Source organism: Dipodomys merriami, unplaced genomic scaffold (genome assembly GCF_024711535.1).
Source record: "Dipodomys merriami isolate MVZ:Mamm:240054 unplaced genomic scaffold, mDipMer1.0.p SCAF_68, whole genome shotgun sequence".
Lineage (NCBI taxonomy): Eukaryota > Metazoa > Chordata > Mammalia > Rodentia > Heteromyidae > Dipodomys > Dipodomys merriami.
In genome coordinates this window covers 1,317,846-1,340,170 of record NW_027206268.1, presented here as the reverse complement: position 1 = coordinate 1,340,170, position 22,325 = coordinate 1,317,846, and the positions used below count along the sequence as shown (strand labels likewise).

General features: G+C 45.6%; 1 protein-coding gene across 8 annotated transcripts in view; it reads right to left on the bottom strand.

Annotated features, from left to right (window-relative positions):
* Window positions 1–22,325, bottom strand: part of Nek11 (NIMA related kinase 11) — a 109,373-nt gene that overhangs the window by 86,622 nt on the left and 426 nt on the right. For 5 of the 8 annotated variants that reach the window (XR_011368530.1, XM_070005405.1, XM_070005409.1 and 2 more), the window contains exons 2-3: window positions 19,990–20,180; window positions 16,409–16,651 (exon numbers count right to left, since the gene is read on the bottom strand). Coding sequence is in view for 6 of the 8 variants with exons in the window: in XM_070005405.1 (XP_069861506.1) it covers window positions 16,409–16,578 (170 nt within the window). In the remaining 2 variants the exon portion in view is untranslated. Of the gene's footprint in view, window positions 1–16,408; window positions 16,652–19,989; window positions 20,181–22,325 lie in introns of those variants that run through there. The other 3 variants (XM_070005406.1, XM_070005407.1, XM_070005411.1) reach the window with 3 other exon arrangements.

Below are 22,325 nucleotides of genomic sequence, written 5' to 3'. Positions count from 1 at the left end.
GTATCATAATGAATAATTCATATCGTATTTTCATTTTGAATATTATGAAAAAATGGGAGAACTGGGGATCGCAATGAGATAATCAGATGTGATACAAAGATTACCATGGAATGTAGATATAGTGACAAACACGCTTTAAGAAGCGACAAAAACTAATTAGCTCCATCTCCTTGACTAGGTAAGACTGATAAAAGGTAAACACCGTGTAAAGTAAAATTAGGTTATTATCTAGGCCAGAAGAAGTCTGATGCTCCAAAAATAAAGTGGAAAACTAATCTATGGAGCTCAGTGGTAGATCACTTGCCTAGCATGCGATAGGCCCTGGATTACATCCCCAGCACTAGAAAACTAAGACTAGCAAAGGTAGATTGAAAAAGGAACTGGGAAAAGAATGGCTTGAATATGGTAGGTCTGGGAATGTGGCTCAGTGGTAGAGTGCTTGCCTAGCATGCATGAAGCCCTGGGTTTGATTCCTCAGTACCACATACACAGAAAAAGCTGGAAGTGGTGCTGTGGCTCAAATGGTTAAGAGTGCTCTAGCTTTGAGCAAAAAGGAGCTCAGGGACAGTGCCCAGGCCCTGAGTTCAAGCCCTAGGATTGGCAGAAGTGCTGCTACCAAGCTTTCAAGTGAATTCAAAATTTCCAAAGTATATTACTATCATTACCTCCACTCATACTGCGGTTGTTGTTGATAAAGGCAGTGCTGGAGCGGCGATTCCTGCCTGTTCTAGGAGGGTCTCCCTCAACCTCTTAAGAGGCCCAGCCAAGTTTTAGTTTGGCCACTCGGCAGTGGAGGCAATCCCCAGAGAGAACATCCTTAAAAAGAATTCATTCAACAGCAGAATTCCAGCTTACCTGTGGCATAATGCACTTCAAAGACTAATGTAGAAGAGCTTCTCAACAGTGATCTGTATTCTAGCTTCTAAATTCTGATCCTCTGACCTGGAAGAGGTTGCAGTCTCTGTCCACAGAGAGCCTGCAACCCCACGGGAAGCAGAGACAAGCAGCTAAAGCTGTAAGAACACATCTCGCATCTTCCAAGCGTGAGATGAACATACTAAAAGGAGGACCAAAGCGGCCATGCAGGATCGTCCTGAGATTACATCTAAAACAGTGATCCTGGTGAGAAACTATGGCAAACAGCCAGTGCCACAAATGGAGTGGTTATTTGCCGTCGTACCCAGTGCTAAGAGACTATCATAGCTCTCTGTTTTGTTTTGCAAGTCCTGGGGCTTGAACTCAGGGCCTGGGAGCCCTCCCTGAGCTTTTTTGTTCAAGGCTAGTGCTCTACCAATTGAGCCACAGCTCTACTTCTGGCTTTTTTGAATAGTTTGTTAGAGATAAGAGTCTCACCAGGATTTTTCTGCCCAGGCTGGCTTCAATCCATGATCCTCAGATCTCAGCCTCCTGAGTAACTAGGATGACAGGTGTGAGCCATTGGTGCCTGGCTAGCTCTCTGTTGTTTAAAGGAGGAAAACTGAGATGCAGAGGTTAATGCCTTCAGCCCCAAACACAGAGTTGGGCTGAGTGTCAATACTGAGACCCCACTTTTGAACCTCGGTTCCTCCCCGGTGCGGGGTGCTGCCTGCGGGGTTCATGAGGTCAGACAGCCCAACGAACTTCGTGCCGAGAGCTCAACTTGGAAGCGTTCTCTGCACCGGGCTAATGATCAGTAATTGGGAGAGAGGAGAGAGGTCTCCTCACTCCAAAATGCACAATCTAAGTTCATATAAATTATCTTTCAAAGATCATTCGGCACTGGTCCGGACACAAATCTCTGGATTTGATCGTTAAACAGATGGCGCGCAAGCATTTAGAACACCAAATGACAGGCCAGTGGGGTCTCCCAGGGGGTTTGTGGAGAAGCAGCAAAATTAACCTCATTTCTTTCTGTGAGAGGGCTATTCCAATTGGTAGATCAGAGAGAAGCAAATAGTTGTGCAGTGCCATGATTTTGGTCCATCCGATGGTACCGTGTTAACAGATGTCAATAAGGTAAGTCTTATGATGTCCTTTTCAGAAAAGTCCCGTCTTCATTTGAGTCCTCAGCTGGTGAGCAAGAAGTTTTAGGTAGGACACCATTAGGAGCTATACTTAACAGCACCTTCACCAACAGTTGATGAAGGATTTGGATGAAGATCTAAGAATGACTGACTTACCAAGTTTGCAGATGATGCCATGCCAGACAGCGTAATCAGTACACAAAAAAGGCAGAGTATCAAGTCTGCCAAATGGCCGAACAACTGAGGAAGTGAGGTGAAATACAAGGTGGAAATCAACAAGACTATATAGACTTTGTAAGGCTAAACCTGAAGTTCTACAGCTAGCCAGGAAAATCAGACCCCAAACCAAGACAGCATGCGTGGCACACGCAGAAGTGTAGAATGGGTCATCGATAGATGGATTTTCATAAAAACTGGGGAGAGGATGTAGGGAAGCAAAGTGCATCTCTCTCTCTTTCCCCTTCACACATGTACACACACACACACACACACACACACACACACACACACACCTTCTGTGACAGCTTTTCACTGGTCCTGATCTCTCTCTCTTTCCCCTTCACACATGTACACACACACACACACACACACACACACACACACACACACACACACACACACACACACACACACACACACACACACACACACACACACACACACACACACACACACACACACACACACACACACCTTCTGTGACAGCTTTTCACTGGTCCTGACATTCCAAGCTGATGTACAAACCTTGGAGACGTTTTATTGTTAATACACTTGCTTCCCTCAGGCTTCCTGGTAGAAAAGACTGCAAAATGGGAGATGGCCAAAGCTAGAGAGCACCTGCTCTCCAGGAACAAGCAAAATTAAGGAAGTGGACTGAAGGTGATAAAGGATCTACACTTTACCCAGCACCCTGCACCCCAGAGATTTTTTTGCCAGGTTCAGATAATCATCAGAAAGCTAGATACATTGCCTTGGTAGAAAAAAAAAAGCAACCAAAGCTGGTTAAACAGGGATGGGTTCACACATTATTTCCTGTCATTAAACAGCCTCCAATACCTGTGTCTAAGCTGCTGTGTGAGGCTAGGAAAACCTGTAATCATTTCACCCTTGGGTCAATATAGGTCAGCTATACTAAGGGCTTCGGACCCATGCCATTGGTCTGTCACTTAGGAGTGGGGGAGGGGAGACTCCCTGCTCCTCTCTCCTCTCCTCTCCTCTCCCCAAACACTGGCCGTGTTTGGAGCCCCACACTTGGTTTAACATGTTGCTCTCTTGGGCTTGAAATTCTTGGTAACTTTTTAACAGGAGGCTCTGCAGTTTCATTGTGCACTCCATTCTCCTAATTGTGTAGCCCTTCTTGCCCATGTTATTCCACCACCAAGACGATTTCTAGTAGACACTTGCTAAACTAACCTCTCTCTCTCTTGAGCACTGGTTCGATGTTGCCTGTCTACATTCAATAGTGCGGGCAGGGCTCTGATCTCTCAGTCCACCGTCTGTCTCTCAGAGCTGTAACTCTCCCTAATCTGGAAGTGGCATATGCTTGTGGTACAGATGGGCAAGTCAAGAAGGCCACAGGGACCCTAGGAGAAAGTGAACCATATTTCTCTGCCTATGCAAATCAGGTGCTCAAAGCAATGCTATCACACCAGTGGAGATTCCTAAAATCAAGCTTCTAAAGTAAGTTGGAAAAAAAAAACCCAAAAACCTCATCAAATAGGAGTTGACTGTTCACAGATTGATTCAAGAGCTATTAACCGCGTATACCTCACAACACGCCGATGGAGCTTAATTTGATTCACTTCTTGAAAGGGCCATATGGAAGAACTAAATGCACATATATGCAAATTGACAGCATTTCAATGAATGACGGGACTCCTGGAGGAGATTCTCCGTAATGTTCACCAACCAGACTTTAATTCTTAGGGCTTACACTTCTGAGGTTCTAACTTAGGTTAGGAGAATCACTACTCAGGCCTAACAGGTTTACACTGACTCTTCCATAATATGAAACTTAATGTATATGGTATTTTCTCTTTTAACAACTGAAGGCATTAACTGATATATACATAAAACCCTGCTCATTTAAAACATACGGTTTGAGGAGTTTAAACACATACATAGCTCCATCATACACAATCACAACATAAAATTCCCTTTTGTATCTGAGTCTCCAGAAAAAAAAAGTACTTTAAATCAATCCATAGCAATTTATTTTATTTTATTTATTTAGTTTTTTTGTCGATCGTGGGGCTTGAACTCTGGGCCTGGGCACTGTCCCTCAGCTCTTCAGCTCAAGGCTAACACTCTACCACTTGAGCCACAGTGCCACTTCTGGTTTTCTGAGTGGTTTATTGGAGATTCCTGCCCAGGCTGGCTTTGAACCATGATCCTCAGATCTCAGCCTCCTGAGTAGCTAGGATTATAGGCGTGAGCCCCCAACACCCAGCTAATGTATAGCAATTTTGTTGTTGTTATTGTTGGTTGTGGGGCTTGAACTCTGGGCTTGGGCACTGTCCCTGTGCTCTTCAGCTCAAGGCGAGTGCTCTACCATTTGAGCTACAGCGCCACTTCCAGTTTCCTAGTGGCTTATTGGAGATAAGAGTCTCATGGACTTTCCTGCCCAGGCTGGCTTTGAACCACGATCCTTAGATCTCAGCCGCCCGGAGTAGCTAGGATTACAGGTGTAAGCCACTGGTGCCGGGCTCCATAGCAATTTTGATGACGTATGTTTGCATAAAAAGCAAGAAATTAATTAGGGAACTGTGATGGAGGCGTTGTGCTACCAAGATACAGGCAAGTCCCAATGAGCCAGTGGGTTTTATTTAGGGAAAAAGCCCTGCTAAACCATACTCGCTGGGACACCTAGGGCCACCCGTCCTCAGCCTGCAGGGGAGATTTTTCAATGTCTGATTTGGGACTGGTGTTTCTGTGCTTGAGATAATCACTGTACGCCGGGAGCCATCTGCTCCCCAAGAGAAAACTGGGAATGAGGGCACTGTGGAGTGTAGGGCTCCAAGCAGACATTCTGAGAGCCTCCACCTTACTGCTGCTGGCTGGAGAGCACGCCGTGTAGATACTACTGGGGGAACAAGTTTCTTCTGATGAGGCTGAGAGAGTTTAGGAAAAGTGACTGTCCCCTCTGAAACACACACTCCTAGCAGGGCCCGGGGGATCCTGTGTGGGCGAGGGCAGGGTTGGGGATGGCCAACCCCCCCCCACCCCCCTGCTTTGGGGTCTGCTCGGTGTCAGCAGCACCAAAGCGCCCATTCATCCGGGTATGAACTTGTTCAGCAGAGCAGACATATGCTGAGGCAGAGGCAGGGAGACCGGGCTGGAGACGTCATAACTCACCACCCGCCCCCAAGGCTCTTTCCCCGCCTCAACTCTGCAGCAAAAGGAACTGCATAACACCGTATACTTGGGTCTCTGCACTACTACTGCCCAGACATAGGGAGATAAACATATGGGGGACATAGTATATCCTTCTGCCACTGGGAAAACAAGAGCTGCAGCAATGGATTTTGTTTCCCCCCCCCAAAAAAAAAAATCCCTTCCAGTGATTTTTCATTTTGGGTGTTCAGTCAGAGTAAATATTTACCACCATTTAACCCCAAACATAATGTGAACTATTAAGTAGCATGCTTTGCGCTCCCCATTTTATCTAGGTCATTTGGCCATATTTTGGTAAATTGTATAATTGCGGTTATTGAGCATCTCCTCCTACAGACCCCTGCAGAACATGCCCTCCTTGATTATAAGGCTCTGCTGTGGTCTCTGATTAGAATGGTCCACGACACTCCTGGGGAATCTACCCAACAACTGTAAGGTAGGTCCCCTCCTGGATGGCAAGCAGACTCCACCCTCCTTGCAGCAAAGTCTCCACCCAGTACCTGTGTTACCTAGGCAACTGGCACACCTGGGAGAGGTCACATCTGCATCCACTGAGGTCACCTTTCTCCACCCCCACCCTAGATGAGGCCTAGCCCAGGACCAGATGCTCTCTCCTTCCCAGCCTCGTGGAGTGCTAAGGTGGCCAGGTACCAGCCAGAACGATGAATAAACCTACCCCATACCTGAATACCATGTGTGTCGTGTACTTCTTACTCAGCTTCTTCTTTAAAAACCTAACACCAACCAGGGATTAGATGAAGACATTCACACTGAACATTACTGACATAAATACTGCTTTCCTTCTTGTGATCACTCTGTTGCCTTTTACAGTTAGCTGGGCCCTGGTGGCTCACGCCTGCCATCCTAGCTACACAGGAAGCTGAGACTGGAGGATCGTGGTTCAAGGCTAGCCCAGGCAGGAAATTCCCCATAAGACTCATCTCCAATGAACCACCAAAAAACTGGAAGTGGTGCTGTGGCTCAAGTGGTAGAGTGCTCACCTTGAGCTGAAGAGCTTGGGGACAGTGCCCAGGCCCAGAACTCAAGCTGCTCACTTCCCTCTGAAGGGTCTTTGTGAGCATAAAGGGACATCCATCAATACAGGCTATAAATAACCCCGCTGTACAGGCAATGCCACGCCCAAGAGAAGAGGAGGCCCCAGCTTTCCTTTACTGACCCCTTCACTCCCCACAGCTCTCTGGGATCATCATCTACAGCAAGATTTAACAAGAAGTGACCAAAGGAAGCGGCTGCAGATTTGTGGTGTGTTTCCAATGCGGACTCTCAACAAGAGTTCCATGCAGGACATAGGCTCTACCACAGACCCACACTGATGGCTGAGAAGGCCCACCACCATGTCTGGGCCATTTCCGGGCCACCTCTCCTATAATACGTTTGGAATTACGATGTGTACTAATCCTATTGCTATTATTACTACTATTTTGTCAATTGTGGGGCTTGAACTCTGGGCCCGGGTGCTGTCTCTCAGCTCTTCAGCTCAAGGCGAGTGCTCTACCACTTAAGCCACAGTGCCACTTAGGTTACATTTATGATTTTGTTTCTTTGTTCAGCTTTTGTGGCAGTACTGGAATTTGGAGATCAGGCCCACACATTTGCTAGGCAGGTGCTCTACCACGAGAGCCACACCTCCAGCCGTTTTGTGCTTTATTTTTCTGGTAGGGTCCTGTCTGCCTGGGGCGAGCTTTGGACTGCAATCTGCCTATATCTATGCCTTTTCCTAGCTTTGACTGCAGGTGTGACCCTCAATGCCCAGTCCCCAGGACATTTTTCTTCGAAGGCAGCAAGAACACACGTACATGTTTGTATACACATGAGGTAGGACCATCCGTCTTATGCACAGACAGCAAGGAAAAACAAATCTACCTCATCCCAGTTAAATGATCTGTGGAGATAAAAAAGACTTCTCCAAATTTAGTTGGCAGCTGATCTGTGCTTTCCTTAGAAGGAAAGTTAAAGTATGTTAATGACCTGTGCTTAGCCTTTAATTCATTTAGCTGGTGGAATTAACGTTATTGGTGAGACTGTAATTAAATGAAGACATGTTGGCCTTGAATTCATGTTGCCATCAGAAAGACTGCTGTGTCTTAACAGTTGGTCTGCACGTTACATTACCACCATCTGCTGTTCAGGAAGGCCAATTTCCTCATTTCTCTTATTGAATCTTGTGCAAACATCCCTGAATCCATCTGTCTTAAGCTAAACTACCTGCAATAATTCCTGTATTTTTTTGGCAGGGGTGTGGGGGGATTGGTCATGGGGCTTGAAATCTGGGCCTGGGTGCCATCCCTGAACTCTTCAGCTCAAGGCAAGCACTCTAACCACTTGAGCCACAGCACCACTTCCGGTTTTCTAGTAGTTAATTGGAGATGAGTCTCACAGACTTTCCTGCCCGAGCTGGCTTTGAACTGGGATCCTCAGATCTCAGCCTCCTGAGTAGCTAGGATTACAGGCGTGAGCCACCAGGGCCCAGCTGGATTTAAAAAAAACAAAAACAAAAACATTCTTTTGAGTATATTTCCTTATCATTGTAAATGCTTTCCACACAACACATACAAAAATATATGGACACAGGGGGGAGGGACTGAGAGAAAATGAGGGAACAGAAGACACTATACAAAAGGAAATGTACTCATTGCCTGACTCATGCTTTGTAATCCCTCTGTACAGCACCTCTATAATAACAAGTAAATTAACTTCTAAAAAATATGGTATTTTTTTTTTGTCGGTTATTGGACTTGAACTTTGGGCCTGGGGTGCTGTCCCTCAGCTCTTCAGCTCAAGGGAGCTCTCTACCAATTGAGCCATAGTGCCACTTCTGGTTTTCTGAGTGGTTTATTGGAGATAAGAGTCTCATGGCCTTTCCTGCCCAGACTGGCTTTGAACCTCAATCCTCATATCTCAGCCTCCTGGGTAGCTAGGATGACAGGCGTAAACCACCGGTGCCCAGCTGTGGCATTTCTTCATACGAAAATTATGGTACAGAGTAAGTCAGTTAAAACTCAACTATGACTTTGCTAGGATAAACACAAGCAATATGATTAGTGTCAGTAAAAATGTTCTACAGATATTTGTATTTTATCCCAGGCAGGGGGAATATATTCTGTCTTAAATGGTCGAATAAATGGACAGAACTGGGCTTCTCTCAGCTGAAAGTCTACTTGAAGGTGTCAATGAGGCCCAAAGGAAAAGACAAAAAGCAGAAGAGATGGACCCCCGGGCGGTCGGCCAGCCAGCAGGGAGGCCGGCCTCTGCAGCTGTATCTGTGCTGACTCCCTCTCCAAGGCTCTTCTCAGAATCCCTTCAGAGAAACCAACAGGCTGGGTATGGGGGTGGAGGGTGGGGGTGTACCTCAAGGACTTCAAACCTCTCTGCAGCCTCCTGAAGATCACTCGGATACTCAAGAGTGGCGAATGATTCCACCTTTAGGCTTGATTTCAGTTGGAATAATGAGTGATGAATAATTGATCTAGGTGATGAATTATTCAGGGAATCCTGGAGTGAGTCTGGTAAGTGGCATAACGGGAGGCCACGGCAGCTGCCGAGGGGACACCCCGGCAGAACCCCCTTCCCCTCCTAAGGAAAACAATACGAGCCACACTAGATTCATAGGGTTTGCCCTTGCAAATTCTATGTTCAGCCTAAAATACTTTGTGTATCATACATGATATGAGAGGATATTAAAAAAAACAGGCTTGCACTTATTGGGGTGGTGGGTTGGGAGAGAGCAGCAGGCCTTGGTGGGAGGGGATACGAGTGGGAAAGGGCTAGGCTCACAAGGAGGGCCCGTGAGCACCAATGTGGTCAAAGCAGATGGTTCACATGCATGAAAATAGAACAAAATAGTGCGAAAATTGTCTTAGGAAGGAGAGTGGGACAGGAGTCACAGAGGGGTGAGAGTGAATGGAACATACTGTATGCCTGAGTGGGGAAAGTCACATGAAATCCTCCCCCAACTCAATAATAGTCAATAATAACAATACAAATGAGCCAGCATATCCAATAATATATTTTTTTTTTGGGGGGGGGGTCCGGTTGTGGGGCCTGAACTCTGGGCCTGGGCGCTGTCCCTCAGCTCTTCAGCTCAAGGCTAGTGCTCTACCACTTGAGCCTCAGCGCCACTTCCGGCTTTTTTCTTTTTGCTTATGTGGTGCTGAGGAATCGAACCCAGGGCCTCATGCATGCAAGGCAAGTGCTCTACCACTGAGCCACCTTCCTAGCCCCTCAATAATATTTTTATTTTTATTTTTATATTTTTGTTGGTCCTGGGGCTTGAACTCTGGGCCCGGGCGCTGTCTCTGATCTCTTCAGCTCAAGGCAAGTGTTCTACCACTTGAGCCACAGCGCCACTTCTGGTTTTCTGGTGGTTCATTGGAGATAAGAGTCTCACTGACTTTCCTGCCTGGGCTGGCTTTGAACTGCGATCCTCAGATCTCAGCCTCCTGAGAAGCTAGGATGACAGGAGAGAGCCACCGGTGCCCAGCTTCCAATAATATTTTTTATGATTAGTTAGTAAAATAGCTTAGATGGTTCCCCCACACACACATTACTTATCATGTATTTAAATGAACAGCAACCATCCTAATCTCTCAGCAGCATTATTTAGTGTAACAAAACCACTGACTTCCCTACTTGCAAATCCACAAAACACCCTGGAAGAACAGAATGACAGAAATAAGAAATTTAGGTAGCCTGTCTAAAAATCTGCACCAATATATCTGAATGTACACTTCTGTCAACATGCATATATCAGCAGTAATTAAAACAAATCACTTTAGTTTTCTTTCACACACCTTTGGTTTTTTTCAGTCATGGAGCTTGAACTCAGGGTTGGGGCACTGTCCCTGAGCTCTTTTGCCCAAGGCTAAAGCTCTACCACTTTGAGCCACAGCTCCACTTCCAGTTTTCTGGTGATTAATTGTAAATGAGTCTCACAGACTTTCCTGTATGAGCTGGCTTCGAACTACGATCCTCAATTCAGCCTCCTGAGTAGCTAGGATTACAGGTGTGAACCACCAGCACCTGGCTTCACAGTAAGAAAGAGTAATTTTTTTTTAGAAAATGATTTTGTGTGTGTTTATCTGTGCCAGTCCTGGGGCTTGAACTCAGGGCCTGGGCACTCTCTCTGAGCTTTTGTGCTCAAGACTATCACTCTAGCACAAGAGCCACAGTGCCACTTCTGGCTTTGTGAAAGTTAATTGGAGATAAGAGGCCCACGGACTTTCCTGCCCGGGCTGGATTTGAACCACAACCCTCAGAACTCAGCCTCATGAGAAGCTAGGATGAAAGGCGTGAGCCACTGCATGCTTCTTGGCTTTCCTGACCCCCGCACTCTTATCATACTAAGGCCAAGTGGTTGTGGGAAATGGTTTACTTTAGCACATTTGTTTCACTGCCACAACAGATTGAGTGTATGCCTTTGTGTGTCCTTCTCTCTTTTTCCCTTCCAGCTCCCAATCCTCAGTGCTGGCAAGATGGCCAGAAGCTCGGTCCTGACCCTGCTTCGGGCAGAGACCCCGCAGAGCCCAACATGAAGTCCAAGTTCAAATGACCCTCTCTAGACCGGCCTCTGGGTAGGAGCCTACACATCAGATGTCCCAGAGCCTGAACTATTTTTAAAAGCAACATTGATGTACTCTCATATTATCTCTTAAAATACAAAAATTGAAGCTTCAACCAAAACTGACTGCTGTGGTGTTAAACTAAAAAGCTCTGTCTTGAGACCTGGCAGGGCCAAATGGAGAGAAATCGTGTTTCCTCCAAATTGCATTTGTAACTCACCAAGGCGGAAGAGCAAATCCTATTAAGGGAGCTCACCCCCCTCACGGCCCTGGTCATCCTCGGCACACACCCACGGCACAGAATGCCAGCCATCATATGAAATAATAGCTTTAATAAGAGTACCACAAATGAGCCCAAAGTTGCACTCATTAAGTCCACTGATTTTTGTCTAGAATTGCTCACAGCCAGTAAGAAGGTACGAAAATGATTCAGCTATACAGGAGGATCCATTGAAATGTACCAGTAAGTAGGAGCAGGTATATATGTTAACTGAAGGCCCATTAAATAGCAGAAAAATACTGTTACAATTGAGTCACGGAAACCTACTTCCCGTATTATAGAATCTACACATTCTACTGAGAACTATCACTCTTTTTTTTTTTAATGATTATGCCACTAGCAGGCTACTAGCATCAATTTATTAATCCTCTGAGAAGAAATAATGTCTTTCTTATGAGCAGTGAAAATTTATACAGAGGAGAAATTTCAGTTCAGGCTACAATATGAAAAATGATTTCCTCATTTCCCAAAATGTCAGAGAGAGACTTGAAAATGGATAAAGTCCTTTGTTCTAATTACAAGTGAGCCTCTCAGCCACAATTTATTCCTAACCCCAAAATTGAATGGCACAGAGGTCCTGTGACTTTTAAGTGACTGAAGCTAATTTTCCAGAGCTGTGTAATTAGCAGAAATGAGATACTCAAACAATTATTATAGAAACTCTCTGATAATAGTGAAAAGCTACAATTGGGGCTGGGAAGGTGGCTCAGTGGTAAAGTGCTTGCCTCACATGCCTGAGACCCTGGGTTCGATTCCTCAGCACCATATAAGCAGAAAAAGTAGGAAGTGGCGCTGTGGCTCAAGTGGTAGAGTGCTCGCCTTGAGCTGAAGAGCTGAGGGACAGCGCCCAGGCCCAGAGTTCAGTCCCCATGACTGACCAAAAAAAAGCTACAATTAATGAGCTTTGCATCTATGACAGAACCTAGGATTTACAAGGAGCTAAATATTAAAGCCCCACAAGGATCATTATGCAGTCATGGAATAGGCTGCCACCTAGTATTTCATAGCCTACTTAACATGATACAAATGGCTAACAAAGCTATGAAAAAGTCCTCAGCTGTCCCTAATTCATATGCATATTCGGGAGGGGGTGTTGGTTTCTGTTTTTTGTTTTGGGAGTTTGACGGAACTCAGGGCCTTGATCTTGCTAAGCAGGTGTTCTATTACTGAGAAGCCCTTGTTTGTATTGGTTATTTTTGAGATAGGGTCTCCATTTCTCCCAGTGCCTGGACCAAAGTCCTCTTACCGTAGCTGAAGGACAGGCACATGCCCCTACGCACAGCTTCCGCCTCTAAGATTGAGTCTCACAGACTCGTCTACCTCCATGGCCTGAAACCATGATCCCTCCCATCACAGTCTCTCAGAAAGCTAGAGTGAGATTTATGCCAACATATCCAGCTGTTGGTTTCTCCCAGACTTTCTGTCCTGAGTGGCCTTTCCAATCTCAGCCTCCCAAGTAGCTGGGATTACAGCACGCGCCACTGTGGCTGGCAATTCATCCAAGTACGGAGAGGTAGTAAAGAAAACAGAATCCTGATGCACGGTTGGTAAGAATAAATTAGTACAAAAATACAGTAATATTCAAAGTAGAACAGCCGTATGATCCTGAGCATATACCCACAGTGAAACAGTATGCCAAAGAGACACCAGTGGTCACAAGTTGTTGCAGCACTGTTCACCAAAGCCAAGAAACAGAATCGATCTAAGTACCCTCAACCAATGACTGGGTAGAGAAAGTGTGGGACTTAAGTACAATGAAGTATTACTCAGCCATAAAATGGATGAAATCCTTTCTACAAAACAAACAAAAAACATGAGAAGCTGGATGCCAATGGGTCACAGCTCTAATTCTAGCTACTTGGGAGCAAGAGATTGGGAGGATGTTTGTTTGTTTTCGCTAGTCCTGGGGCTTGATCTCAGGGCCTGGGCACCGTCCCTGAGCCTCTCAGTACTCAAGGCTAGCACTCTACCACTTGAGCCACGGCTCCACTTCTGTTTTTTTCTGTTTATATGGTACTGAGGAATCAAACCCAGGGCGGGCTTCCTGCATGCTAGATAAGTGCTCTACCATGAAGCCACCTTCCCAGCCCCTGTGAGGATCCTGATCTGAACTAGCCCAGGCAGTGAGAGGCTCAGCCTCAGACCTGCCATCCCAGTTATGACAGGAAACCACAAACAGGCAGCTCGTGGGCCAGGAGCACACCTAGCGGCAAATGAAACCCTATCTCAAAAATAATCAGCACAAAAAAGAGCTGGATGCATGGCTCAGCAAGAGCAAGGATCTGAGTTCAAACCAGTTTCATATATCCTTAAAACTGTAACATATATACAGAGAGAGAGAGAGAAAAAAAAATCTTCATGGATATGACAATACAGTTACATCCATTAGAGAAGAATATCTGTAATTAGGAACGAAAATTCCCCAAAATTGCTTCAAAATGTCACAATTGTATAATAAAGAAAAAAAACTCTAACTCATTTCACTATTCAGTTTAATTGTATCCCACCAAGGAAAACTAAAAAGGAACTCCACATATTTGTACCAGAAGAAAAATGTCTCCAAACATGTGCATTAATCAAGGGCAATGCTGGTAGCTGTAATTTTTATCCTGTGGCTAATCCAAAACTCAATAAAAACGTAATTGAAGTTCCTGGTATATACAAAACTCAATGATAGAATGGTGCCCCCAAGTGGCAATATGAATAAACTGCAATATTCAGGTGCAAGAGTTAGAACACACACACACACACACACACACACACACACACACACACACACACACACACACACACACACACACACACACACACACACACACACACACACACACACACACATTACCTTTGACAATTTTTTTTACTAAGTCTATAAATGATGAACCTGTATGTCATAAGAGTCACTAATAACTGTCCTACATCCCAGCTCAGATTCATAGTGTACCCAAGTCAGCCCTTTAATATTAGCTGGGTACCAGTGGCTCACACCTGTAATCCTAGCTATTGGGGCGTCTGAGATCTGAGGATCACCGTTCAAAGCCAGCCTGGGAAGGAAAGTCTGTGAGACTCTTATCTCCAATTAATCACAGAAAAATCCAGAAGTGGCGCTGTGGCTCAAGTGATAGAGTGCTAGCCTTCTTTGTAAGAAGCTCAGGGACAGTGCCCAGGCCCAAAGCTCAAGCCCCAGGACTGGCAAAAATAAATAAATAAATAAAATTAAAATAAATTAACATTAACACCAGGAATCATCTAACAGGTAAGGAAGGGAACTCCTTCTTTATCAGTTCAAGGCTTGGGCTATGTCTCCAAACCAATGAAGGGATCTGGCCCACTCTGATCTATTAAGAAAACGCACTCAGCCATGAGCAAATGGCTTACCCTTGTCATCCTAAGCTACTCAGGAGGCTGATATCTGAGGATCATGGTTTGAAGCCAGCACCCGAAAATCAGAAATGGTGTTGTAGCCCACAGTGGTAGAATACTAGCCTTGAGGGAAAAAGCTCAGAGAAAGCATCCAGGCCCTGAGTTCAAGCCCCAGGACTGACAAAAACAAAGAAAACGCACTCACAACATTATATAAATCTTGTTTTTTAGCAAGTATTCATCTTTTGCCCACTTTAGTATTAACTAATTGCCTGTTTGTAGCTTAACATTCTATCTAACCAAATTAGGTTGGGTCATAAGTGGTGCTAATAATGTGGTTTATTCAAATACTAAAGGTTCAGCCATTGACACTTGGGGAGAAAGAAAAACTTAAAAAGTAATAACATGTTAAATCTAACAATCACTAGTGAGTTGTGTCTGGCACAGCTAAAAAAAATTCACATTCTGAATATCAATTTCTTTCCATCAGCAATAAGAAATCAAACGACAGATGACAATGGCACTGTCAGTCTCAAGAATGATCACTGAAAAAGTTTTAAATCACAAACCTGCTATCCAATTACTCTGCTTGAGAAATTGTTTTTCTCTCTTAAATAACAGAATGTAGAAGAAAAACTTTAATCTAGAGGAGAGTTTCAACTGCAATCACTGGATGGTCACTAGCTAAAGTTTTATTCATTTCTTTTTTATTTCTTTTCCTGTGTGTGTGCACATGCTGATACGAAGGCCTGGACACTGTCTAATAGCTTTTTCGCTCAAGGCTGATGTTCCACTACTTGAACCACTGCTTCTGACTATCGATTTTGAAAATCCCTTCCACAGAAAAAGCAAAGAAATGGGTAGGAGGCGTGGCTCAATTGGTAGAGCACTAGCCAATGAGCGAAAACATCAGGTACCAAGTTCAATTTCAAGTCTGGGTGGGGGGAGGCAAAGAAAATTAATGCCACATTTCTTTCAGTATACACCATTTATCTCCAATGTGAATTACTGTTTATTTCATCACATTTGTTAAAAAAAAAAAAAGTCTTTTCTCATTCAGGAAGTTCCAATCAAGTGAGTGGAAAAGAATCTTGTAATTGAGACTGTGGGATATATGTGAATGCAAATTTTATTTTCATATAATCTAGAGCATTTTGCTTTTGCTATGTGATTTGGATATTTTATTCACAGCTGAAATGCTTGATTTTCTTTTTTGTCCGTTGTGGGGCCTGAACTCTGGGGCTCAGGCGCTGTCCCTCAGCTCTTCAGCTCAAGGCTAGTGCTCTACCACTTGAGCCACAGCACTACTTCCAGCTTTTTCTGCTTATGTGGAGCAGAGGAATTGAACCCAGAGGCTCGTGCATGCAAGGCAAGCACTCTACCCCTGAGCCACCTTCCCAACCCAGCTGAAATGCTTAAAACAACACAAACCAAAAAAAAAACCTTTTAAAAGCATCTCAAGTTTTAAATGGGTGTGTTGTATAGCACTTGCCTGACATACCTGCCACCCTGGAGGTAAAAAGATCCTCTCTACATCCCTCCCTCCATTCCCCCCCCCACACACACATACACACACTCAAACACACCTTATTCATAAAGATCAATGAACTTTTCTATCTATGGTAGCTTTTACAGGAAGTGTGGCTCAAGTGGTAAAGCGCATGCCTAGCCAAGTACAAAGTCCCTGAGTTCAACTCCAGTACCACTAATAAACATTATGGCCAGTACTCTGTATCCTGATTGGCCTGTAGCTGCACATAAACTCGAGATCTGTAGGAGGCATATTTACTTACAGTTCCTCTCCTCGTTTGGCCTTCTTGTCTGAAACCAGATAGACAGTTCCGAAGCTCCCACTGCCCAGTTTCTGTTGAAGTACGTATCTTCTGGCAATCAAGGCCTGTGGATGAACGGGAACATCTGCTGATCCATTCCCACACTTAGCAGTCTCTTGGAACTTCAGCATTGCTGAAATGTTATTCACTCATGTAAATTTGTCATCCAGGTCTCCTCTGATGCTTAAATTCATCCAAGAACACCTGAAACCGGAAAAGTCCACAAGATCAGGTTTAAAAGATGCTACAAGATTCCTAACACGGGAGGGGTGCTGATGGCTCAATCCTGTCTTCCCAGCTATTTAGGAGGTTGAGCTCTGAGGATCATGGCTTGAAAGCCGGCACAGGCAGGAAAGACTTATGAGAATTTTTTTTCTGCCAGTCCTGGGGCTTGAACTCAGAGCCTGGACACTGTCCCTGAGATTCTTTTACTCAAGGCTAGCTAGCATTCTACTATTTGAGCCACAGCACTACTTCCAGCTTTTTCTGTTTATATGGTACTGAGGAATGGAACCAAAGACTTCATGCATGCTAGGCATGCACTCTACCACTGAGCCACCTTCCCAGCCCCTTATGAGACATTTATCTTCAATAAACCACCAAAAAAAGTCAAAGTGGAGCTGTGGCTCCAGTGGTAGAGTGTTGGCCTTGAGCAGGAAAAGCCGAATGAGAGCACAGAGCCCAGAGTTCAAGCCCCACTACTGGAGCAAGAAAAAAAGAAATGTAAATTAATGGTTTGTTTTTTAATGACCTGAAGAGAAGAATCATGTGGAGATACTGAAAATTCCAAAGAAAACCTTTGCAGATCCAAATTTGTTGAAACTGAGTTATAACCATATTTCCACAAACTTCAGGGATAAATATGCTTTTATAATGAACAGCCTGTTTAAGATTTATACTCCCTACTAACTCTTAAAAATACTCCCATATTTAAAAGGGGAACATAAATCTATACTCTCGGATCAACTTTGTGTGAGTGTGTGTGCATGCGTGCACACACACACACACACGCGTGCTATAGCCCTGATTTTTTTCAACTTGGCACTCTACCACCTGAGCCACAGATCCACTTTCAGCTGTTTGGTGATTATAGAACATTCTCATGGACTTTCTTGCCTGGGCTGGCTTCAAACCAGAATCTTCACATCCTCAAATCTGAGTCTTCTGAGTAGCTAGGATAATAGGCATGAAGTCTGGTGGTATATCTACATTTTTTGCTTTTGTTTTGTTTTGGTGGTGGTGGTGGTGGTGATGGTGATTATGGGGCTTGAACTCTGGGCCTGGGCCCTGTCTCTGAGATCTTCAGCTCAAGACTAGTGCTCTGCCACTTGAGCCACAAAGCCATTTCCATTTTTCTGAGGGTTCATTGGAGATAAGAATCTCACAGACTTTCATGCCCTGAGCTGGCTTCGAACAGCGATCCTCAGATCTCAGCCTCCTGAGTAGGATTACAGGGTACCAGCTCTGTATCTACATTTTTTTTTGTAATGCACTTTATGTCTAGTCTGGCTTATAAAGAGTGAGTTGAAAGCCAAACAAAGTAGAATGGTGGCTAGTTTTCCTCAGACTTTTAAATGAGTTTTGCATTTATTAGAATAGAGATAAGGATGCAACTTCAGAGTGACTACTTTACCATCCTGGGCAAATTCTGATTCCGTTTCTGCAGTTTTTCTTATACAATGGAGTAGAGAGTAATCTCCCTGGATTAGAAGTAACATAATGCAATTCCAACCGAAAATTGCATTTTAATGTTAGCTGAATATAAATGTATCATAGGAAAAAATTCCTTGAGGAGTTAAAAAATTCATGGCCGAGTTATGAAATGCAGAAATATGTCATATGAGGCTTACAGTAAAAACCATTTTTGCTTTGTAAAAATGTGCAAGGTGTTCTTGGGAGTGATTTTGTTCTAGATCTACAGGAAAAGATGTTTTTCAATTGAAGACCACCTGTGCCTTGGTGTTAGACTTCCATATTCAACAATTCTACAGCAGTGAGAAAAGGTATTGTTTATGTCATGTCAGCTAACCACCAAAAAGCCACCACAAAAATTCCCAAAGCAGCTAGCTGCTGCTTCATGCCTATGTGGGGAGGCAGAAATCAGGAGGACTGCTGTTCCACACCAGCCTTGGCAACAACAAACCAACAAACCATGAAAACCACCAGGAAGATCACAGTCTAGGGCTGGCCTAGGCAAAAAGTGTGGCCCTATCTTAAAAATGGCAAGACTCAAGAGCCTCAAGCAATACAGCATCTATCTAGAAAACTCCAGTACCAAAATCATCATCATCATCATCATCATCTCAAAATAGGCCAGGGATGGTATCAGACACCTATAAGTAAGTACGGGGAAGTCTAAGTAGGAAGATCATGATTTGACTCCCGCCTGAAATAAAAACCAATAAAAAGTCTGTGAGTGTGGCTCACGCTGTAGAGCACCCACCTGGCCAGCACCAGCCCTAAGTTCTAACAAATGGATGGACACAGCCATGCCCTGAGTTAAAAGCCCAGAACCACTAAAACAATAATAATAATAATCAGTTAATTCTCATCAGATGCCAATGAAATAACCCACCCTCAAGAAATGCTAGTAAAATCTACCAAAAAAATCAAAACAAAAACAAAAACTAGAACACAGGCTTCTAAATGAACACTTTTTTCTTTTCTTTTTGGTGATATCAGAACCTCATACTTGCTAGGCAATTACCTGTGCTTTCCTGCTCAAGGCTAGCACTCATCACTTTGGGCCACAGATCCACTTCTGGTTTTCTAGTGGCTCACTGGAGATTTTTTGCCTGGGCTGGCTTTGACCTACAAACCTCAGATCTCAGTCTTTTGAGTAGCTAGGATTACAGGCTTGAGCCATTAGCACCCAACACTCTACATGTACTTTTTTTCCTTTAATTGTAAAGGTGATATATAGAGGGGTTAGTTACATAAGATAATAAGTACATTTCTTGTTGAACATAGTTTCCCCTTCCCTCATTTTTCTCCCACTTTCCCTCCCCTGTGACTTCCCATCCCCAAGTTGTAAAGTTCATTTCCAACATAGTGTCTTGTATTGCACTGCTATTGCAATTGCAATCTCACCATTATGTCATTCCCATTCCCTTCCCCAAATCAGACACAGAGTACCAAAAATCAAAAACAGCGACAATAGGGGATAAACCACAAGTTGGAGGTGTGTGGGGGGAAACAAAAGAAAAAGAAATAGTGTCACACAGTACATTAAAAACAAAACCACCATATAAAACCCAAAACAACCTCTTATTTTTGGACTGGGAATGTGGCTTAGTTGTATAGTGCTTGCCTAGCACGTATGAAGCCATGGGTTAGATTCCTCAGTACCACATACACAAGAAAAGCCAGAAGTGGCGCTGTAGCTCAAGTTGAAGAATACTACTCTTGAGCAAAAGCAGCTTTGGGACAGCGCCCAGGCCCTGAGTTCAAGCCCCAGGACTGGAAAACAAAACAACACAAAAGCCTCTCATTTTCATATCTTGGGAGTTCATTTCGATTAGTATCATTTCCTATAGTCATACCTACATTGGTTTCTTCACTGTCATAAAAGTGATGCTCTCTGGGCTGACAGCCTCTTCCATTGAAGGAAGCCCTTTGGATCCTGCCATCATTTTTGTTTTGGATGGAGATTAAGGTCCTTGTTTAGTCACAGACAGGATTGGAGATGGACAGAACAGTTATGGGAAGTCCAGAGCCCCCAGGGGTCTTGTTCCTAAAAGAGAGTGTAGACCCACAGCTGTGCTGGGATGGTTGGTTGGCTCTGGGCTGAAGAGGTCTCTGGTCCCGTCTCATGTACTCAGCCCTGCCACTTCCATCTTAGTCCATGTGTGAGCCACCCCTCTCCTCAGTCTCTTCCTTGCACCAAAGAACTACTCACCAGGAACCGGGGCATGGCTCAAGTGGTAAGCACTTGCCTAGCGAGTGCAAGGCCCTCAGTTCAATCCCCTCCAAAAAAAAAAAAAAATCATGAATTCTCATAGAACTACCCAGGAAAGGACCCTCCCACTATCTAAGTGCCAGAGCTACCAGTTTGCTTGTAAACACCACCCTCCCCTCAAGGAGGGTTTGAATGTTAGGGGGCGCACCCTCTCTGTCTTTGTACCCCAGGTGTCTGGCCACAATGGCCTACAAGTGCCAAGTGTCCCTGTGGGGACAGGTAAGTATCTAGCAGTCCTTCTGCCACAGAGGGGGAAAAGAAAAGGGAAGAAAGGAGGATAGTACCTTGGAGAGGAGCAGGAGGAGGGAGGCGGAGGAAGAGGAGCAGGAGGAAAAGGTGGAGAAAGAAAGAAAGAAGAGCTGGGCGGCAGTGGCTCCCGCCTGTCATCCTAGCTACTCAGAAGCATGAGATCTGAGGATCACGATTCATAGCCAGGCCGGGAGGACTGGTGAGACTCATCTCCACTGAACCACCAGAAAACCCAAAGTTGCGCTGTAGAGCTCAAGTGGTAGAGCCCTAGCCTTGAGCTGAAGAGCCGAGGGACAGCACCCAGGCCGAGTTCAAGCCCCATGAGCGACAAAAAAGAAGGAGGAGGAGGAGGAGGAGGAGGAGGAGGAGGAGGAGGAGGAGGAGGAGGAGGGAAGGAAGGAAGAAGGAAGAGCCAGTCTGTAATCCTTGCTACTCCGGAGACTGAGACCAGAGGATCACAGTTCTAAACCGGCCCAAGGGGGTGGGGGTGGGGGTGGGGGTGGGGGTGAAAGTCTGTGAAACTCGTATCTGCTCTTACCCACCAAAAAAAAAAAGCCACAAGTGGTACTGTGGTTCAAGTGATACACACACACACACAGCTACAGGACAGTGGTTCAAGTGATACACACACACACACACACACACACACACACACACACACACACACACACACACACACACACACACACACACACACACACACACACACACACACAGAGCTACAGGACAGTGAGTGCCCGGGTCCTAAGTTCAAGCATCAGGACCCAAGCAAAAAAAAAAAAAAAAAAAAGGAGGAGAGGAGAGAGGGCAGGAGTAGGAGAGGAGGGAAGGGGAGGAGCAGGAGAGGCCAGGGGAAGGGAGGAGAGTAGGAAAGCAGGAGAGGGGAGGGGAGGAGATGGGAGGGGAGGAGATGGGAGGGGAGGATAGGAGAGGGGAGGGGAGGGGAGAAGAGTAAGAAAGCAAGAGAGAGGAGGGGAGGAGATGGGTGGGGAGGAGTAGAGTGGGAAGGGGAGGGGAAAGGGAGGGGAAAGGGAGGGGAGGGGAAGGGGAGGGGAGGAGAGAGGGGGGAGAGGAGAAAAGGGGGAGGGGGAGGGGAAGGGGAGGGGAGGAGAGTAGGAAAGCAGGAGAGACTGGGGAAGGGAGGAGAGTAGGAAAGCAAGAGAGAGGAGGGGAGGAGATGGGAGGGGAGGACTGAAGAGAGGAGGGGAGGGGAAGGGGAGGGGAGGGAGAGAGGAGGGGAGGGGAAGGGGAGGGGAAGGAGAGGGGAGAGGGAGGGGAAGGGGGAGGGGAAGTGAAGGGAAGGGGGAGGGAGGGGGGAGGGAGGGGGAGAGGAAGGGGAGGGGAAGGAGAGGGGAGGGGGAAGGGAAGGGGAGGGGAGGGGGAGGGGAGGGAGGGGAAGTGGAGAGGGAGGGGAGGTGGGGGAGGGGAGAGGAAGGGGAGGAGTGGGGGGAGGGGAAGGGGAGGGGAGGGGAAGGGGAGAGGAAGGGGAGGGGAGGGGAAGGAAAGGGGAGAGGAAGGTGAAGGGGAGGGGAGGGGGAAGGGAAGGGGGAGGGGAAGTGGAAAGGGAGGGGAGGGAGGGGGAGGGGGAGGGGAGGGTAGGAGGAGGGGAAGGGGAGGGAAGGAGGAGGGGAAGGGGAGGGGAAGGGAAGGGGAAGGGGAAGGGGAAAGGAA